Source organism: Megachile rotundata, chromosome 2, assembly GCF_050947335.1.
Source record: "Megachile rotundata isolate GNS110a chromosome 2, iyMegRotu1, whole genome shotgun sequence".
NCBI classification, from domain to species: domain Eukaryota; kingdom Metazoa; phylum Arthropoda; class Insecta; order Hymenoptera; family Megachilidae; genus Megachile; species Megachile rotundata.
In genome coordinates, this window is record NC_134984.1 from 12,938,021 (window position 1) to 12,960,744 (window position 22,724).

General features: G+C 40.0%; 1 protein-coding gene across 3 annotated transcripts in view; it reads right to left on the bottom strand.

Annotated features, from left to right (window-relative positions):
* dachs (unconventional myosin-IXb-like dachs) overlaps positions 1-22,724 on the bottom strand; it is a 101,529-nt gene that overhangs the window by 59,677 nt on the left and 19,128 nt on the right. For all 3 annotated transcript variants that reach the window (XM_076538961.1, XM_012298785.2, XM_076538965.1), the window contains exon 2: positions 15,790-16,655. In XM_076538961.1, the coding sequence (XP_076395076.1) occupies positions 15,790-16,147 (358 nt within the window). In that variant the 5' untranslated portion in view covers positions 16,148-16,655. The remainder of the gene's footprint in view (positions 1-15,789; positions 16,656-22,724) is intronic.

Sequence of the window (22,724 nt, forward strand, 5' to 3'; positions counted from 1 at the left end):
TTACCACCCCATAATCGCTGCGCTTTTAGGTTCCAGACTGAAGCTTAATCGACGCAAGACTTGGCTCGAATACTTGAGCAAAGATTAACCCGTCTGTCACGGGTTTCATGCGTTAATAGCTGTTACGTGTTCTTACATCACGGCGATTTCAAAATGTAATCTTCCGAAACAAATTTAATTTTCTCACATTTCAAAATTTACCTCTCACATTTACATTTACGAATTTACCTCTCAAATATACATTTTTAAACTTCTTCGTCAAATTATGATTTTAATAAATAATTAAATTAAATTGAATCTTTTTCAAAATACGAATGTGATCAAGAAAGTGTATAAAATGGATGATATTAAGGTGTAAGATAAAGGTAGTCCGGATACATCGAAACTGATCAAACGGTGTCGGAACATCGCACGCAAGTGTGAGTAGGTTTAACGGTCGAAGCCAGACAGGGTGTAGCATTACAATAGTGATTTATATCTGGTGAGAATCGCGGCATCTGTTACGTCGATAATGCACTCGGAAGCAGCGAATGAATGCGAGGAACGATCCAGACGTTCCACGCGTTAGAACGCGTCCACCTCTTGTCTCGCGAGCTCTAATTATAATTGATTGGTCGCCTTAGACCGCCTCGGTCCTGGTTCCGGGACGAAGGAATCGTAATAAGCGTGCTCTAATGACTAATGACTGGTGGCCGCGCGAAAACACCGTGATTTATTTCCGGTCCATGGTTCGAGGCGCGTGTTGCGTCACTACAGCCTGGAAAAATGGTACGACCGGTTGTAATATCCATTCAGTGATAATTAATTATCGGGCGTGTCGATAAAAACTGCACCTTCAAATCGAAATCACTGCACGATGCTGGGACATTGTCATTAACTTTTCTTTCATTTTTAGTGGATTATATCGTTGGGAGTATACATTGTAATCTCACATTTTTTATGGGAGTTATGACTCGATATTTTGAGGTGAAATTTTATTTGATTTATTGAGTTTAATTATTATTAGGATTGTCAAAAGTTATGTTACTACATGTTACCACAAGGTAACTACATTACTACACGTTGTAATTGCTAGGATTATATTACTCGCGTTATATTGCCATAAATTACATTACCATGTGTTGTGATTACTGAGTTATATTCTGTGCGTTGTATCACCAGCAATTACACTATTAGGCGTTGTGATTGTTATGAGTTTCATTACCACGCGTTGTATCGCCACGAGCTGCATTACTGCGCGTTATATCGCCGTGAGTTGTGCTACAACGCGTTGTATCGCTACGATTGACATTACTATGCGTTGGAATTGCCACAAATTCTACTACTACGCGTTGTGTTACTACAAGTGATGTTACTACGCGTTGGAATTTCTATGAGTTAAATTACCACGCGTTATATCGCCGTGAGTTACTCTATTACGCATTGTATCACTACGATTGACATTACTATGCGTTAGAATTGCCACGATTTCCACTACTACGCGTTGTGTCACTACGAGTGACACTGCTACGCGTTGCAATCGCTATGAATTAAATTCCACGCGTTATATCGCCATGAGTTACTCTTCTACGCGTTGTATCGCTACGATTGACATTACTATGCGTTAGAATTGCCACGAGTTCCACTACTACGCGTCGTGTCACTACGAATAACATTGCTACGCGTTGCAATCGCTATGAGTAAAATTCCACGCGTTATATCGCCGTCAGTTACTCTACTACGCGTTGTATCGCTACGCTTGACATTACTATGCGTTGTAATTGCCACGACTTCTACTTCTACGCGTTGTATCACTACGAGTGACATTGCTACGCGTTGCAATCGCTATGAGTTAAATTCCACGCGTTATATCGCCGTGAGTTACCCTACTACGCGTTGTATCACTATGCTTGATTACTACGCGTTGTAATTGCCACGAGTTGCACTACTACGCGTCGTATCCCTATGAATAGCATTACTACGCGTTGCAATCGCTATGAGTTAATTTACCACGCGTTATATCGCCACGAGCTGCACTCCAACGCACAGCATCGCCGTGAGATACGCTATTACGCGTTATACCATTGCGAAGATATTACTACGCATTGTAATTGCCACAAGTTTCATTACTACGTGTTATATCGCCACAATCTGCCTCACTGCGCGTTATATCCCTCCTAACAACACTACGAGTTATATCACAATTCCTATTACGTTCCATTGGCACCAGCATTACCCATTGTATCACCACACAGTATACTCAGTATACACAATCATTTCACAGCAACACTACAACCAAGAATCAAATTGCCACGCGTTGTATTGCATGAATAAATTCCGCAAGAATCCTAGTATTACATGTTCGATCAACAACCTCGTGTACGAAGGATAACTTCCACTAGGACTTTGAACGAGAGATTCGTGAGGGCAATTCAGGAACGATTTGAATGCTAAATGTGCCGAAGTTTTACCCGTAGACCGTTCAGCGAGCGCGTAGAGCAAATTCAAGAGCAGTAAGCAAGCAAAAAGCTGGCATCGTTTCGCGACGCGTCGCGACGGAAGGAAGGAAGGAAGGAAGGAAGGCAAAGTGGAAGAAAGGTGAGCAAGGAAACTTGGTCTCGTACGCAGCCGGCGAGAAAATCATTAGGAAGGCAAGTCGAAAGAACTGCTTCGATGGAAGGTTCTTGCAGCCAACTTCCCTGCCTGTATCGCCTTACCCTTCGTTTAATTAAATTCCACGAGTGGCTCACACCCCGTTTTTCTTTTACCATAACCCCCCGCCCTACGCTCTTTCTTTCTTTCTCTTTCATTCTTTCGTTTTCGTGGTAACACGTCTCTTAGGCGTTAACGTACACGCCTAGCGGCGTTGCTAATTGACGGATGAATTAATTAGGAGGAATGATCGATCGTATCCGCCTACAGGTTGGATTTATTTTCTATAGGAACAGCATGGACAGCTACCTGCAACGTGATCGGGAAAATTGAAACGCATTCGATCAGCATGCGAATTAGTTAACGAGTTTCTTAATTGGAACATTGAACCGGAGGTGTCGCGTAGCGGCTGATGCACTACCATATTATCACGGTGAAATGGAATAGCGAAATAGTGAAGTGATGAAAATGATATTGATTCGGGCCTCGAATATTCTGATTCGAATTGGGTAAGCATCCGGGTACTCCAATATATCACATATTTGCGCGCTTACTAGGAAATCAATTTATACACATATTCGACAAACATCCCTCATCCGGCTTAATAAACCTCGATATTTCTTAGTTTTAGCTGGGATGAAGATACACTTAGTTGAAACGGTACAATATGCAAGCTTTTAGTGTAACTTATTTAATAAAAATATTAAATAAGAATAAAATAAAAATATAACGCAGCTTGTGATTAAAAATTAATGACACTCAGATTTTGACAATATAATGTTACGTCCCTTTCGCTACTTTACGTCCCTCTAAGAATGTTGTTCAAACTCGGAAAGAATATACATAATATATATTAAAGTTGCATTAAACGTTTGCAGGCGTTAATTTCAATTTGGTTGAAATTTTCTGTCAAAAATATATCTGTAAATAATACACCTATTTTCTGTGTATCCACATTCTAGAAGAGCAAACACGATTATACCTAGACGGTCAATGATCAAATAAAAACATGATTATATATGGCCAATGATAATCAAATAAAAACAGTTATATGTAGATGTTCAATGATCAAATAACGACCTAATTATATGCACATAGTCAATGATGATCAAATAAAAACAGTTACATATAGATGATCAAATAGACCTCGATCAGTAATAATTCCCTCCTACATTGAATAAATAATTGATACATCGTATAACAAAATTTCATAAAATAAGCTTCGTAAACGAATATCTCCATAAAGAGTGATGGAATTGATTAATCGAATAGAAACAGTAAAAAGTTGCGATAAGTGAATCGAAGAAAATGATCAGTTTGGCAGGTCTTGGGTTACATTATCACATCGTGTGGCGTAACGACGAGGATGATCCCTCGATCTCATATCGGCTTCCTTAACGTCTGCAGTTAAGGGTCGTTCGAGGGCGGATGCGCGAAGGTCCGCCGATCAATCGTACGATCGCGTGAGACACGTACCGTCGGACTTTGGCACCGCATTAATTACCGGTCGCCAACAATGGCACAATAATTAACAATTACGCAGTTTGATAATTATATACCTGCTGGCTGAGTTATCGCCTGCCGCTTGCCGTGACCGTGCTCGTTGCTTCGCGCACACACACGCGCGAACACGCTCGAGCACAACACGCACACGACGCGCAGGCGTGCCGTGACGCATAGAAGGCAATAAATACACGCGGATCCGGCGGGCCAACGATCTAATTATGCCCGAACAATGGCCGCGTATCGGACGGCCGGCTGAAAACCTGATAAAGCGGATAAAATGCGAGCCTACAGGCTCCTCTCGCTTTTGCTGCGAGCCCGTAGCGTATAGGTACTGGTAATCGACGAATTTTAAAAGCGGCCCCGAACAACCCGGGCCCTGGCCACGGGCCTCAACGGTGATTTATCTACCTCGTGTGGCTTCGTAGGAGTCTCTCGGTTTCGCGCGTTCAATCCGTCTTGATTTATAACGAGGCCACGGCTCGCATCGATGCTTCATAATGCCTCGTAATTACCGGAGGTTCCCTTCAAAAATTCGCCCTCTACGAGATAACGTTCGCCGCTCGTCGCGACCAAACTTTCGTCCCACCGAGTAGCTGATTAATGGACGCCGAGCCGAACGACTCGCGCGAGTAATCGTTCCAACGCGAGACGACGAGATTTGGTAGCGGGCTCCTGTTAATACTCGCCTCGTGTACGTTCCTGAGAAAACACCGAGCCCTTTTACCGTACAATTCGCGAGAGAGTGGTGCGACCACTTTCCCCTGCGACGCCATTTGTCTCGGTGCAACCTAGCTCGACATCAAAATATTGCGCACAATAAATTATCATTGAAAATTATCCGCTGAGAACATCTTTCTTTGCGTCCTCGGACTTCTCCAGTTTCTCATACGCTGCGAATTTTCAAGTTCGTGAAGAAGTTCAAGAACTTCCAATCGGTATTCGAAGTAAACTGACTGATCCAAAGCTACGCCTAAGTTCTAACTACCTCGTCCCTTCGTCGTTCGCAAAGAATTGCGAACGAAGGCGAATCGGTGGTAAGAACACCAATTAAGATTTTTTTTTTTGAAGTTTCGTATTCCAGGGAGATTGTGAAACTTCAAGTCCTCTGGTTCCTAATTAAAAGTTACAGCCCATCCAAACAACTTCAAAGATTTCCATAAAAACATCTGTTACCTGCAATGTCAACTTACAACCTCTTACTAGCTTCACGTTTATTATCGAACTTTTTAGAAAATTGCGCTTGCGACGATTAATAATATTATTCGAATGTGCCTTACGAACTTCTCGAGCGACTTACTTCGTTCTCAACTTCATCGAAAGCAGAAATATCAGTTTAAGGTCTACAAAATATTAGTTAAGATCTAAATCAGATTCTACTTGTCGAAAAATTTATTATTTTTTACCATTTGCAAAAATATTTTAATAACTATAAAACTTTCTGGTCGAAAAGTATGTTGGGTTCATTTGAAGTTATCTCTCTATTAGCCGCCATTTTCTTTTTTCTATTATACATGTATAATACTTATATTTAATTATGCTTATATTAGTTATACTTATACTTTAGTAAAAGAATACTTATTTCAAATAGTGTGAGTGTGATTTTCAAGTGCAAAGTGCAAGTCTATAAGTATGAAACTTAAGAAACGCGACGGTCGCCATTTGTCCCCCGTTTGGCGCTAAATTCAAATCCCATTAATTTAAAAAATGTAGATATTCGATACAATTCCACGATCCTATATAAAAATTCACGAATATAAGTTCGGATCAGTTTTTGCTAGCTTTTTCACATCGCGCTGGCTTTCGTCCAGCTGTAAATTCTTTCGTGCAACTCTTGTAAGCTGCAGGCTCAGGTACGCGCGGGCGTATTACAGCGTGCGAGCCTATTTACGCGACCAGTGTCTGCTTCCTATTCAGACCCAGTAAATACGCGAGCAAGAGAGACACTTTCTATCGCGGTTATCATGAATTTGCATTAGGAAAGCTGCGACTCGAGCTTTATGGGACGCGTTAAATCAGCAATTTCGAGACGTCGCGATGCAGAAGAAGACGTCGCGAAAGCAAAAATGTCGCTCGACGTTTGTTCGAGGGATGGAGGGTGAATACCAAGAGACGTCTTCCAGCTTCTTAGACAGCTCACGGTTGCAACAAGCGATTACGGCACAATCGATGAGAGAGGAGCGAGAAAGTTGCGAATCAGACGAAACAGAGTACGACTGGTTCCTATTATGTTTCTTGCAAAGTTTCGGGTACATAAGGGGACGTTAAAGGGAACTTTGTCGCTATTGTTTAAACGAATGTCACAATGAATGTTAGAAGCCTTCTGCATAGAATCCTCGGCTTAGTTTCATGAAAATTTTATTCCGGAACATTTGTGCAGGGTGAATTTAAGTTTGAATCACCAGACAAAATTCTGTGAAGATGTAAAGATTGTCAAATTGTCTGTAAAAGTAGTAAACAGTTGTATCATGAAGAATAAGAGATGCAATCGATATCGACGAATAACGGACATAATAAATAATTTATGAATTACACGAGGGAAGACAATTAAATTAAAAATACCATCATCGGTATCAAAATCCGTGCTCGGCGACTTCTCTTCGTGGCACATGTTTTATTTATCGAATGCATCGACAATTGTGCCGTGCCACGTCACGACGAAGACTGAGAAAGATGGTACGTACACCGCGTGATTTATGGGTGCAACACCTGACGGCATTTTGTTCGCTTTTGCATCAGCGTTGTTACGTTGCCAGCCAGTTCCGCCCTTTTTTGCCCCCCTCGCGCCCCATTAGTAATGCCTCGGTCATTACGAGCCCCCAGTCGATTTCCCGTGGCTAATAAATCCCGATGAAATTTCCATCCTACCCTTCTTTGCTTCCTCTTTCCACGGAAGCTATCGTCCGTTCGAGTCATCGCTGACGGAACATCTCGGGAAACTTTCAACCCCCGCGACACGAACGCTTAAGTGACGGCCAATAATTTCTGAAATTTTACAATCTGGGAGAGACGTTGAGCATTTGGGATGGTAGGATTAACAGTTTAGGATTTGGTAGTTTTCAATTTTGAGATGGGAGTTTGCAAGTTTGGAATTTAGCAGCTGTGGAACTTTGGGAAATTGTGGATTATAAGTGAGTGTAATCATCAGGATTTGCCTAGAGTCTTTAGGTCTTAAGTTCTATTTGATACCGAGATTCACTCTAGGTCCTAAGTTTCATTTGGTCCTTGTATCTCCTCTAGGTTCTAGGTTCCATTTGGTCCATGGGTTCACTATAGATTCTAAGTTACACTGGGTCTATGAACTCTCCCTAAGTTCTAAGTGCTATTTAGATCCTAAGCTTACTTTAGGTCCTGAGTTCCATTTGGTCCCTATACTCTCCCTAAGCTCTAAGTACCATGTGGCACCTAAACTTGTCCTAGGTCCTAAGTTTTATTTGATCCACATAGTCTCCCTAAGTATTAAGTTCTATTTGGCTCATCAACTTGTCCTAGGTCCTAAGTTCTATTTGATCCACATAGTCTCCTTAAGTACTAAGTTTCATTTGGCACCTAAACTGGCCCTAGGTCCTAAGTTTTACTTGATCCCCATGGTCTCCCTAAGTACTAAGTACCATTTCGCTCCTGAACTTGCCCTAGGTCCTAAATTCCATTTGGTCCACATAGTCTCCCTAAGTACCAAGTACCATTTGGCTCCTAAACTTGTCCTAGGTCCTAAGGTCTATTCGATCCCCATAGCCTCCCTAAGTACTAAGTACCATTTCGCTCCTGAACTTGTCCTAGGTCCTAAATTCCATTTGGTCCATAGATCCCTCCTAAGTCCCTTCACAGACCCTAGACTTCCCTACGCTCTGTTAATTACTAATCTAACCTACCCCCCGTCTACATACCCCCTACACAAGCACATCTCCCGACCATCATTCGAATAAAAATATCACCATCTACCAACCCCCCCATAAATCAGCTACAGTCACAGCCCATACAAAAATATGCATACATCACATAATAAGCCTAACAAGCATATGAAATGAATGGACACGGTAAGGATTTGTCTAATTGATTCGAACGTGAACAAAACGTGTCCAGGGGTTCATTTCGAAACGATGCCTTGAATTTAGTGGACCAAACGATAAATCATCGTGCACGGTGGCTGTGTATTACCGTAAGGCTAAGCATCGCGCGAGCGCGCGTTTATTCCCGTATTTATTCGGGCAAATTTATGGACGCATTTATTATGAAAATTGATATTTCGAGCGGACGACGGGACCGTATGGAGGACGCGGGGGTTGTTTGACAGTGGCTCCGGCAACCGAGACGAATAAAATCAATTTCCGGGTCCATTGAGCGTGTTGCCAGCGTCGATCGAGCGCGCGGAAGGATGCACGCGACCACCTTTCCGACGCGTCGCGTCGATACGCTTTTATAATAATTCATCGCGTCCTACGGGCTCTGGTAGCCGCTTTATTGTTGGATGGACAGCGTCGATCGACGATTATTCAACGATTTACGCGGTGAATGCAACGCTTCGCTCGTTATTTAACCCTTTTACGCTGTTACTTAACTACGGTCAAACCTTTCAGTTTTGACGTTTCGATCCGGGATCATAGGCATGACATGAATGTCAAGAATTTTTTACTTCATACTAATTTATTATATCTTAATTTTCCTTTGCGGAATTTAGTTTTAGGAACCTCTCAAAATTCATAATTAAAATAAGCAGCATCTTATGATATTTTACTAAGGTAAAGCAAAATGAAGGATATTTTTGTTCGATAGAAAATTCGCTCCTTGTCGAAATATTTAGATGGACATACTCGTCAAGGGCAGCTAACTGATTACACTATGTGTTTAATTAGTCACGTAATAACTCTAATGATAATTAAGCTGAAGTATTTATTCAATAGTTATTTTTCTAAACTTTCAATGTGTGTCATATTTTGTTAATTTTGACCTACTCAAAATTGAAATTAGAATTTCACAAGAACTGAATAGTTCTCGATAAAACTTTGCAAATACGTTATTAACCCAGAACCATGTGTACAAAGGGTCCAAGAATACGTTCAATATTATTTTAATGCTGTAAAGAAACCCCGAGGAAACTTAGGGAGTCTGCGAAAATTGTAGGGTAATTCTCGGAAGTAGCAAAGATTAATTTATTCCCAGTCAAGAATTCTATTCACCACGTCGATCATCTCTAATATTTCACCTAAGTTGGCCTAGTAATATCAATCTACGTTCCCGAGGTACCGTACCAGCTTCATTATCTATTCACAAAGAATTCTCTAAACACAGAAGTATCCGCGCGAGGAAGATAGAAGTCTCGTTCATCAAAAGCGTATATACGAGCACGCAATCCTTTCAATTACAAGACAAATGATTCTTTTGTATTTTCAGCAATATTTCAATGGAAGGAAGCGACGCGTAGAATGCATCCAACCGGCCTCTATCACCCGGACACCTCACGATCGCAATAAATCAACGTGCAACCTAATTAACCGACCGGCCAGCCCCATAATGGGGGCTTCATTACCACTGAGTACGCTAATTACGTGAATCCACGACTGACACCGGACCGAACGTAAGTTTACGCGGACGTTTCACGGGCCACGGTTTCATGTCACTGTCTTTGACTGCTGATCGTTCTGCTGAATCCTCCAATTAGCCTGTCCGTTTATCGCGGCGTTAACGTTGCTACTATGAGCTTGCGAGAGATTGCTCGTCATTCGTAACGTAAACATCGTTTGCGCTAATAGCTCCATTTCTTTTTTAATCCCAAGTATCAATTTTGATGCTCCAATGGCGAGATTAACGGGAAAAACCGAGGATATTCTGAGGTAATTTCAGGATATACCCTGCAGGATATATTGGTAGACGTCATTATGTATAATTTTAATATGGTAAAATATTAATAAAATGGGGAGCAATGTGATGCTTGGAATAGGTAGGTTGATGAATAACCAAATAGCTAAATAGCTTAACAGCTAAACAGCTAAATAGCTTAACTGCTAAATAGCTAAATAGCTAAACAGTTTAATATTTAAATAGTTAAATAGTCAAACTTTTAAATGATTAAATGGTTGTTAAGTGATTAAATAAATAGTCAAACTTTTAAATGATTAAATGGTTGTTAAGTGATTAAATAATTAAATAGCTAACTAGTTGAATGATTGAAGGATTAAATGATCAGATGGTCACATGATCAGATCACATGATCAGATGATCACGTGGTCAGATCACATGGTCAGATCACATGATCACATGATCACATGGTCAAATGATCAAATGAGCAAATGTTTAAATAATTACAGTATTAAATTATGAAATGATTAAACGATTAAATAATTAAATGATTAAACAATGAAATGATTAAACAATAAAATGATTGAACGATCAAATGATTAAACGGTTAAATGAATATATGATTAAACGATGAAATACTAAAATAATGAAACAGACAATTACCTAAATAATTAAACAGCAAAGTGTAAAACAAGTGCATACTACAGAAAATATACGGTTCATAAAACATTGAAAAAGTGTTTCGCCGAAAAAAAAATAAAGAAGTATTATCGAAGCAACGTGAACAAATATCGTTCGACCGAACAATAGCATAATTTATTCATCTCTAAAGACAATAATAGAGCGATGTAAATCAAGCAAGCGAGTTCTACGACATTGCGAGTAAACTACGGGAAATTTCACCGGTGCACAATCAATTTCACAGCAGAAAAACACGAAACGGTGCCAAATGTTTCGGCGTCATGTCGCGTCACAGAGGAATATTCAATGCGCCCCACGTCGTCAAATTGCCGCCACTTTGTCAAAGTTTTTGCACGTAAACGCGCACAAATGCTTCCTCCGTTGGTCCCCCCTCGATTTATAAGTTGTCCGCCATTCTTTTATCGCCGATTACGATACGGGAATGGCAATTCCGTCCGCGTGACTTGTCGATGACTACCCGATGCCGCTGGGTAACGCCGCGTCGCCGACAAATGGCTGTAAAGAAACTACAAAGTATCGAAAATTCGCGAAATCGTGAATAGAATACCGCGAAGGTTCGATTAATATGATAAAATATGGCCGGCCGATACGTGGACGTTAATTGTTCGTTGCCGCGCGCAGCATATGATTACGTTGATTATAAAACACGGTGTAATTTCGTGCCCGTAATTACACAGCCTTTATATTCTGATGCAGGAACAACGAACAACGTCACCGACAAAATTGTGTATTCCGGACTGCCGATCGTCCGTTTCTATTTTCTTTCCAATCCAACGGGTAATCGATACAAATACGCAACAGGATTTCAAATAACATTTCCAATTCGCGTTAATACCATTCCTATATATTCCTATATCTCTATGTTCATGTATTTATGCGTCCTCCGAATCCACATAGCTAAATCTCTAAATCCCTAAATCTTCAAATCCTTCAATTTGTATTCCCTGCGTCTCCTGATCATTAAATTCTCACGTCTTTAAGTCTCCAGAGCCTTAAATACCCAAATCTCCTAATTCCTAAATCCTTAAAACTTCAAGTTTCTACATATCCAAACCTCTAAATCCACTGACAACTACACCTTCAACATTCTAAGTCTCCAATCTCTATATCCCCTGATCACTAAATCTTCATATCTTCAACTTTTCACAACCCTACACCCATGTCTTCAAATTTACAAATATAAATACACTTGCACTTAAAAAATTGTTCAATTCACGACAAACAAAAATTGAAAGCGACAAGGTTAATTTAATTAACGTTTAAATGGAAACTTGTAAAGAGTGACATTGAAACGTAAAAGATGAAAGATAAGGGTAGCGATGGTTTGATAGTCAAGAAAGTTTACGAACGCGAGCATGAAAGTTTTCGCTCTTGCGAAACTACGAATAGTTACTGTACGCTTAAAGAGCCGAAAGTCCTTCTGTTTTCGTCCGGCCGGCTGAAAAGAAAAGTTTATCTGGCCGTGATTAAAGGGGAAGAAACTTATCTCTGTGATCTACGCATTGAGAGGATACGTTGGCAGGCGAGAAACTTCGAGGGATGATAACGAGATTACGAGACTCGTTGAATCGAAATGAAGAATACGGTTGCCATTGATGAATGGAGATAGACTTATACTAAATCTATCCTTTTCAATTTGTCAATAATAAATAGCTACGACCGCTGAATCATTCATTTGCAACACCTCGTTTATTCTACATAAATATCCTTTCACATTCCTTGTATACCGGTGTCACGAGATGGCGCGTGAAGAAAGCTTCGATTGGTCAGAAGAGAAAAATGGACGCCTAGACACGTTTTCATTTTTTTAATATTTTTGAAAATTTTTGTACAACTATTACGTAAAATTATGACTCAAAATGTAGATAAAAATACTTAGTTATAATTACAGTAGACTCTCATGTTATCACATTGAAACAATAACTTCATTATAATTACAGTAGACTCTCATTATGTTATCACATTCAAACAATAACTTCATTATAATTACAGTAAACTCTCATTATTTTATCACATTCAAACAATAACTTCATTATAATTACAGTGGACTCTCATTATGTTATCACATTCAAACAATAACTTCATTATAATTACAGTAGACCCTCATTATATTGCCACATTCATACAGACATAAATACAATAATTTGTTAAAGTATTATTAGCGTATAATACTGCAAAAAGACCACTAGAAGATCGATACCTTGCATCGCCACGCGTTATATCATCGCAATTCAGAAAGCGACAAATCAATTCCAAACCTGCTGGCGGCATCATTTTCGACCGCGAAGTAATTTCACGGGTCAAAAGATGAAACCCTGAATCGTCAAAAGCAAATTATCACAAAAAGGCCGGATGTTCGTTAACGATCCAACAGAAAGGGCAACTCTAACGGTACCACGAAACTTTGTGTACTCGCTAGGTATTTTGTTCTGCGTGTCAGACAAGATTACCCTGTCCAACTAGTTCTCTGATACGCTAACTCGCTTCGCGATGATGATGTAAACGTCGCTCTTAAACGTGCCCTTTTTACTTCAAATATATACGGGGTGTTTCATATGGAAGTACTTCTCATGTAATATCTTTCATTTTCGGGTACTGTAACGAATAATTATTGTTAAAATTATAAATTACATTTATGAGTTTGTGTGTCTCTAGATCTCTATACGAACACCTATGTTGTTGGATGATCACATTCGTAGATATGAGGAATATAATAAATACATGTCCTCAGATTTTTATTACTTCAGACAAATTATGTATTCAATAATTTTTATGTTCCTACATTTTAACATGTCTGCATCCTTTCTTTTGTATATCACAGACTGATGCATCCTTAAAAGCCTGTTCTAAATCAGTACAGCCCTAAGCAAGATACACTTCCATACACTTCTATACACTTCCACCCTAGATGTCTACATGAACACAATTCTACATCTCCAGCTCCATGTCCCTTTTTTAAAAAATGTTTGAAGCAAAAAGTTGACAAGTCGGAAGAACAAAATCCTGAAATACCTATAAACCGCTTCCGTATTTTTTATTCGATCCATTGAACGATACAAATTCGCAAATACCGTGAGCTGCAATTACAAAGTGCTCGAATACGCGAACGAGTTGTTTACTCGTTAAACACGGTCGATCAGAGGCGAGTGAAAAAAATGAAAGAGAAGAACAAAAATAAAGGAAACACGACGAGGGTGCGAGAGTCGTGAAGTTGACGCAGCCAACAGTATGGCAAATTGACTTTTACATTCATAATTTACACGAGCTTGAACAGGCTCGATTAATGTCGGCCATTAAATCAATTGCGCTAATGCGCGTCCCTGCATAAATACGTAAAGCTCGTTAAAAACAAAAATTAATGCCTCCCTGTGCCTCGTCCCCCGTAGCCGGCTGATAGTCGATGGGACATCGAAATTCACGCGTTTTCAGCGGCGCGATCGTTAAGTACGGCCCGGCTAACGAAATTATCGGCACCGCCCCTGGTCGAAATCGAAATTAACATCAAAGAGAGAGAGGAGCCGACCGGACGCGCGTACTATCGATCGCTTTAAACGTTTCCCTGGCGTTCGCAAAAATTGGCAAACAGTTTGCGGCGGACAATTGGCGTCGTTTCATCAACCGTGAACACCGTTCTATGTGACAGAAACTTTTCAATAATGTGTCACCGAATCGGCTTGTCGCTCTTTTTTTATTCGACCATTTCACTTGTCCGGCAATCTGCTCGTAATTCTGACTAGTCATTCGACATTGAAATTTTCAGCTTTAAAGGCTATCGGGAAACGTTAGGAACTTTTAAACGACACAACAGTTTGTTTTAAATATACTCTTGCTCGTTCATTTTAAATTATACTGCTTATTTCTGCAAAAAGGTGTACAATAAATATTTTGAAGGAAATGTGACACCGAAGAGGATACTGCTGACCTTTTGACCTTGGATCTTGAACACTATGGAGTTCGTAAATAAACTTTTAAGGAAGATGTCAGATCAATTCTTTGAAGTATTCTACATGAAAAAGTGTTGAGGTACATTATCAAAAAAATAAACAATTTTTCAAATGTTTCAATCTTTTGAAATGTCTCATTTCTTCACTTTAAAATATCTCACGAACTATCAAGTTTTTTAATATGATACCTCAATACTTTTTCACGTGGAATATTCCAAAGAATTGATCCACGTAAAGAAAGATATGTCCTGTTAAAAAATTTGCTCATAATCACTTTTCAAAGTCATCGAGGTCAGATCAACAAGATCATGCGAGTTGGTCAAATAAAAAGATCATATATGTTACCACAAAACTTTCATTTAAAATGTCCACATGTATTAATATTGTCATTTACTAATATTTTAAGAAACAAAGTTTCCAGCAACGTAAACCATTTCCCAACAAAAGTCGATAACCGTATAAAATAAAAGAAGGTATTCCATCTCTCGAGGAACAAGGATCGTGGCACGAAGCGTACATGTAAATCTGTGCAGACTCGTTCGGATTCATCGGGGAGAGCGCGTAAATCTAGGGAAAAGAGTGTCCAATTACCAAAACGACGCGTTCCATTGTGCGAAAAAATCGCCGCAACGGAATAACCGTGGATGAAAGTAACGAGAAACGTCGATAAACTGGTCGTGTCCGATCGGTCAATTGAACCGTTCCTATTTTCGATGCATGGAACCAGCTTGAATCGGTCTACGCGTTGCTCGTGTAAATTGTCAGCCCCGATACGCTCGTTCTTCCCAACTAAATCTATTACTGGGTACATGAAAACTTGTACCAGCCAGATACATCGTGTATCCCCGTAAAGTTCTGCAACGTGTGTGGAGCCTCCACGGACCTCGGAGGGATTAAATCACTTATAAACCTTCATCTGCTACAATGCACGGAAGTCGATAGATTCTCGCATGGTAATAGAAACATTAACACATGCGCGAATATTCTCTATTTCGCTTATGGTGTTTATATCGAAGTTACGATGAATATTACACGATTATAGGAAATCTCACAAAAGCAGATAACCGCAGCTTTGCTCGTTTATGACACTTATGAAACACGTTACGCTTTGTTCTCACCATCCTTTGGTTGTTATATGAAGGTACCCATATGGGCTTAGAACTGTTTTACATCGAGAAAATTTGCAAGCAGAAAGTTAAGTCGGAAAACTCACCGGAAGATAGTTTGGATCTCTGCAAGAGCCAAGTCTGCAGCGCGAGACGTTCCCTGTGCCTGCAGAAGAACTCGGGCCTGATCCCGTGCCTCTTGAGGAACTCGTCGCACTTTCTGAACGCGGCCAAAGCCTTGGCTGCCTCGACCTCGTCGATGTCCGCGAGAACATTAGGGCAAGAGCTTCGTCTCGAGGACGAGGAACGTTCCTCGTACGTCTCGTCGGGCAGAAGCATACCCATTCCCGCGGGATAGATTCTCCACGGCTCCTCCACTATCCCTTCGTCTTCCTTTCGACAGCTGTCGTCGGAGTTCTCGCCGCTCTCGCAACTTCCAGCTCGCGGCACTCGTCCAAAGCACATATTAATCCCGGCCCCTTTTGCCACGGAAAAGCGTTTCTAATAGGCCAGGATACTTCCAGCCCTCTTCGGGATATCTCCTCCCGTTAATTTTCTGCTACCACTTCATTCTTCGATGCAATTACAGTCAGGCAAAGTCTTAATCAAGTTCTATCTCCTTAAATCTCCGACCTTCGATCTCTTCCATCCTGAATTAATTGACCGAATATCCTTTCGTGATTTATTAGAGCGTTGATGGATGGGTTGTTTGGACGAGATGTCGTTTGATGTTGTTCCCGGGAGTTCGACGCTCGAATTAATCGAGTATGAAGGGTGATATCGTTGAAATCGATCGATACGGGCGACGATCGGTTTCTTTCGGCCGACTTTGGTGGCGGATCGATGTTCTTGTAGGCGATCGCGTCCAGAACTGACTTTCCAACGGTGTTTCCTTCGTACCGGGATATCGTTTACGCTTGACACACTTCCTCGCCATCGTTCTTCGGGACACAACAGGTTCTCTCACGGTGCTCTGAAAATTTACAGAAATCATGAGGTAATATCGAGAATTTGATGCGAGCGATCGGAATACGATATCGATGCCTTGCTTTGACTTTACGTAATTCGATTCGACGCGATTCAATTCGAGGCAATTCAACTCGGCGTAACTTAATTCGATGCGATTCAATTCGGCGTGATCCAATTCGACACGGCTCGATTCCCGTACAAAAGATAATCCTCTTTCTCGGCATAATGGAAAAGAAACATTCGCTTTAACGGCGAAATAGTAAAAAGGACATCGTAACCATTAATAATGGGGACACCTACGAATTCCACGCCATGAAAATTGATGCATTTCCCCGTTTATATGATAGAAATAAAACAACGATACTGCCGGAGTTATAGGATGATATTCAATGGGATTATGGGAGACAACGGTACGATTTAATAGCACAACCATTTCCACTTTAGAGGGTTGGCCAATAATAAACATATTAACGGTACTGTTACCACCGTGGTCGTTAACAATGGATATCTGCTTCCATCGAATCGTCTCGTGCTCGTATCGCTTGCGTCGATTTTTCAATAACACGATATCTCTACATATTTCATTTACCAATTATTCATCAAATTTCTTTTTTGTTACAAAATGCTTATCTCCATTTTCGAAGGATTTAAAAATGCTTTTTATAACTTTTAACTAAAAATGGGTACTTTAACCTAACTTCATAGAATGAAGTTAACCTAACTTCACTGATAATAGTGACCTAACTTAATCTTATATTTAATCCTAACTGTAATATTAACCTGAGTTAAAATAATCTAATCTAACCTGATTTCACATAATAACTTAACCTAACCTGACAGACTTCACTGGTAATAGTAACCTAACCTAATCTTGTACTTAATCCTAACTGTAATCTTAAACTGAATTAACCTGATCTAACTTAACTACCTAACCTAGCCTGACCTAATCTGTTAGATTTGAACGGATAATAATATATATAATATAACCTAATATAATATAATAACTTAACCTAACCTGACAGACTTTACTGGTAATAGTAACCTAACCTAATCTTGTACTTAATCCTAACTATAATCTTAAACTGAATTAATATTATCTAACCTAACTACCTAATAACTACCTAACCTAGCCTGACCTGATCTGATAGATTTGACTGATGACTAAAAATTGAACCTAATAACCTAACACAATTTTGTATATTTTAATGATAAAATCTATGCTAATTTTCCATAGCAAACATTCATCATTCAACTCTAATTACACTCGTTGAAACTAAATTAAATAACAGTAAGTCAAAATATTTTTACCGTATTAATATTCTTGCTTACGTTCGCTGATATTCAATCTTATTAAATGATTCATTAAGCTCTAAATAAATTAAGCAAGAAAAAACAAGTGACCCCAAGGACACCACAAATAAAATGTAAAGCGAGCCTAAATCATTAATTAACTAAAACACGTTGTGAATTTAGGTTGTGAAAGTATCGTGACAAGTAGCGCTGATGATCGCTCGACACGCAAACTCGAGGTTTCAATTAATTATGGTTTATCGTCGATAAAACTTATTGTCAGCGGGGGGATGCGTAGTCGACGTCTTACAACACGTTCGTTGTGTATGTAAGATTATTATGTAATAACGCAGATAAATGCAAAAATTTATAGCAAATAACGTCTTCATATTAATCTCTAAGACGGTGGTGGTCTATTTAAAATGGCGGTAAGAAAAGTACACAGCTTGGGAAACGAGAATTGATTTGAAACTTTGTACGATTATGGAAAACCTGAAAAGTAATAGTTCTGCAAAATTACAGCGTGCAACTTTCCGAAATAAAGAAATATTCCATATTTAAAATTATTTTGTCATAACCTAGTTGACTGCGTCAAATTGAGTGTTTATAAATTAATTTTTAAAGTATAGATAATTTCTACTAAGAAGAATTGCAAAAATTTGGAAATTGAAAAATTTGAAAATCTTAAAATTCCGAGAATAAAAGATCCCAATGGAATAGAACGTTGAGGAAACGTTTAGTATCGCAAAGTACCAAGAGGAAGAGCATCTTAAAAATGTAAGAAAACGGCGAGATGGTTCTTTTATCCTCCATAGCCGTTTAAATAGGAAGAGGCAACCTTGACTCCTCTAATAGTCCTGGCACACGACTAATCGTCCATCATATCCGCGTCGTTACGCTCGTTCCTCTTTGCCTTTTGCCTTTCCTCTTCGGCTTCGAAGGCAAGTCCCCGCGGCGACAGCGCGGGAACCTTGCCTTTCTCTGATAAATTTACGTCCAATGAGTTTAAGGAGCATTAGCGAGCGATAAATTTCGTCCTTTAGCTCGTCAGTTCCGCAGGCGACGTGCAAAGAGGATCATCCGACACCACCTATCCTCTCGTGATCTATATTTTCGGTACATTATGGTAATGACAGGTTCGCCTGAGAAGTACTGCTTTAACAAATATCCCCGTGTTCGAGATGATCATGATTGACTATTATTGCCGGGGCAAATTGATGCTTTCGAGATGGTGCCTGCACGTACAAATATATTGAAAGTATTACTCCAACCGACGAGTTGTTTATTAAGGTTTTCGGTGTAACTTTCGTGCCACAACGATCGCTATCAATTTTTTATCACTTTTATTAATTTATAAAATTATGTACATCGACTTTTAATTTTTTAGAGTCGAAAGGTTAGCTGAATTATTTTGTAACTTTTTTATGGAAGAATTAATGGAATAAAGCAGAGTGTCTTTAGCAATGCTTATAGTGAAATCCTGGTAAGATAAAAATTGTCAAAATATTTAAAAAAATTTTTGTGCGGCCCTTCGTTGGCAAAACCATTTTGAACGAGTTAACTGCTTTATTTCTTTGTATGTTCAAGAACAGTTATTAACTCAACAGTTCATTAAAACAGTTCATTGAAACAGATAAAAAGATAAAAAGTAAGGAAACTTAGACAGGAACAAAATGGCTAATTCGATGTTTGCGTTGCCGAACAAATTGTCCGGCATTTTTGCGAAAGGGTGTTCCCACGGTGAGTAAAGAACAACGTAACGAAAGCAACGGCCACGTGAAAGTTGATGCTTAAACGTTTTTCCCCCTGTTCGAAGAAGATTTACCTTAGAACACGTAAAGCGTTCTCGCGATAATTTTATTTCGTCGGCCGTGTAAGCCGTTCGTTCGTTCGTTCAGCGTATCCCTCGCGTGCGTGTAAATCGCATGTGTATCGCGTCGAGCGAACATATAATATGCAACGTGAAACACGTGCATCCTCTCTCTTGCATCGTGTGCATACACCCTCGTGTGTGAGAGAGAATCGTGGCAGATACCGGGAATGAAAGGGAACGGGCGCAAAACGAAACAAACGAGGACGAAAGGGTGTAAGAGGGCGAAAAGACGTGGAAATTAAAGAGGTGGAATCTGAAAATCAGAGATAATCTTTGTGTTCCGTGCTGGAAACGTTCTCGCCGGCGCAACTTAAAAACAAAGTAAACCGAACGCCGGGATTATCTGACCTAACATCTGCTATCTAAAATTCAAAATCAAGCGGGGCATAAAAACGTCGACGTGTGGGAAAAAGGCGTTCTGGGATTTAAGGGTTGAAATTTTGACAAGATCAGAATTTCCTATCACTTTCGATAGGATTAATAAATGCTATATTAAGGTCGAAACAAAGGGAGAATGCAAGCATGAAAGAAGGGAGAAAAGAAGTGAGAGGCAAGAGCGTGTGTTTAAGAACGTTCGCGTTACTCGGCTTTTAGCTCGCTGGCGTTTAAGAAGACCCGTACGCATACGTTCTGCGTACGAGCGAGGGCGAGCCTGTGATTAGGGGCCGAGTTGAGCCCCCGGGGCCTTATAACCGCCCACTACACCACCAACAACAACAAGAAAACAGAAGAAAAGAGCGTGGAAGGCAACGGCTTTTAGACTTGTTCGCGGGACCGCGTGGGAACGTATCGACTCGTCTATCATCTTAACCTCCCTCGAACTGGCTCCGTCTGCCCCTTCGGCTATATGGGAATGCAACTACCCTATACTCGCGCCGTAACAACGCACAGGGTGATTATAAAGTACTTATCGCGATGTGGGTCGTGTTACCTGGTCCATTCGATCGGATTTACTCGGGCATTACGGCCAGCTTGTCGTTTGCCGATCTCTTATCTACGTGGATCGAATGAAATTGTAATTTTAACCGTCCACCAGGGATGGATTTTCAGGGGAGGGCACGAACCGATGAATCCCAAATCCCCGTATGGTTATTCGGGTTCAACGATCATATGGATAGATCTACTGGAATTTATCTATCTGGGCTATAAAATCGTATCATGCGTTCATGTTCAGATATACGGTGCTAACAGGTATTTCGAACTTCTGTTTAAACTAGAAATAAATAGCAATAACGCTTAGAGAAATAAATAACAATTTGATTTTTATTAGGTTTATCTGTATAATTTTGATAATTGTTGAATGTTAAAGTTTGAATGTAAGTGGCACCCTTTCATACTATGAAAAATTGCATGAGGAGAATTGTATTTACTCATCAATCTATCAATCTCTATATTCTTAAATGAATATACTACATCTCTACATTTGTGTAATCACAAATGCCTAATCCATATATTAGCTCTCTATGTATACACATATCCCCCTATGTTTATGTGACACCCTACCTCTATATCCCTAGATCTCGAATTATTAGACTCTCTGATCTCTGCACTCCTAGATTTCTATACACCATATGCTGATACCCCTTTATCCTTAAAATACTTCCTCATCCACATAACCCTATCTACCTCTATGCCCTTATATCTCTATGTCCCTATGTCTTAATATCTTTGTGTCCTTATATGTATACCTCCTATGTCCCTATACCCCTATGTCCCCATACTATTATATCGCTATAATTCTATTTGCCTACATTCCTACCCCTATATCCCCATATGCCTATACCCCCAGATTTCCAAACACATTTCCTTGTACTTCTATATCATACGCAGTAGATTACTATTATAGCTTTGCATAGTGAAAATTAATTTATACATGTTCAAACAAATTGATTAACGTGCATCAGCAGACTCGTGTAATTTATGATCCTCTTTTCTGCCGCGGGAGAATTGATCGACGAGTTCCCGTGCGCTACATCCGGTATACAAGTATCCATTATAATCATCGCATCGACACTAAAAGAATGTATCAGACGATTCTTTTTTTTGTAAGACGAATCATATCAATCGTATCCAGTTCAATTGCTCTCTATTGACACGCGATACGTTACCGTTAACAAGTAATAAACAATCAATATTCCAAAGCTGGCAGCATGATCAACATGCGCTCTCGTGGAGTAATTTATTCAGGTACCGACGTTCCGTAATTTACACTACCGTTCGAAAGCATTTGTTCATTGCTAAACGCGGACTATGTTGGGAGAGCAACCGATACGCTATAGTTTGCTTGTTGTAACAGAATGTGGCTAAATTAGTGCAAAGCGTTTCGAGTGTTTGTACTACGTTTAGGAAATTGAGATCCTTCATTATGGTAGTAGGGCAAATTTTCAGATTTCAAAGTTTCTCAAGTTCCAAATTACCAAATTTGAAAAAGTTACATTTGAAAAATTATTAAACTGGGAAACGTGAAACTTACACCCACGTTTTCTCCGAGAAATCCTGCTTGCACTGCACATATTAAATTTAATTTGATCCCGAGTAACCCTTTCCATTAAAAGAATTCCATTCCCAAAGGATTGGCCCAGTTTCAGCGAGAAGAAATTCCTCGAAAACGTGGCTCGATTCGTCGAGCCAATAATCCGTGGGATTAAAATCTCTCCTAGAAGGAGCCATTTGTATTCCAGCTCGGTGTATCGAAGAATGTTGGCGCTGTTTTCGAGTAAAAAGGAACACCCGTTAGATCGCGAGCGTGCATCTCTTCCGTGGCCGCGGGTTCCCTGCCGGAACCAGGATTCAGCGGGTGGCAAAAAAGCTTAATTAAAATTCCAGTCTCGCTAAGTCTGCTCGCGGAAAGCGTCGAGAAAGAAGAGGACGAGGAGGAGAAAGAGAAACGAGGTGGTCCTCCTTTCGCTC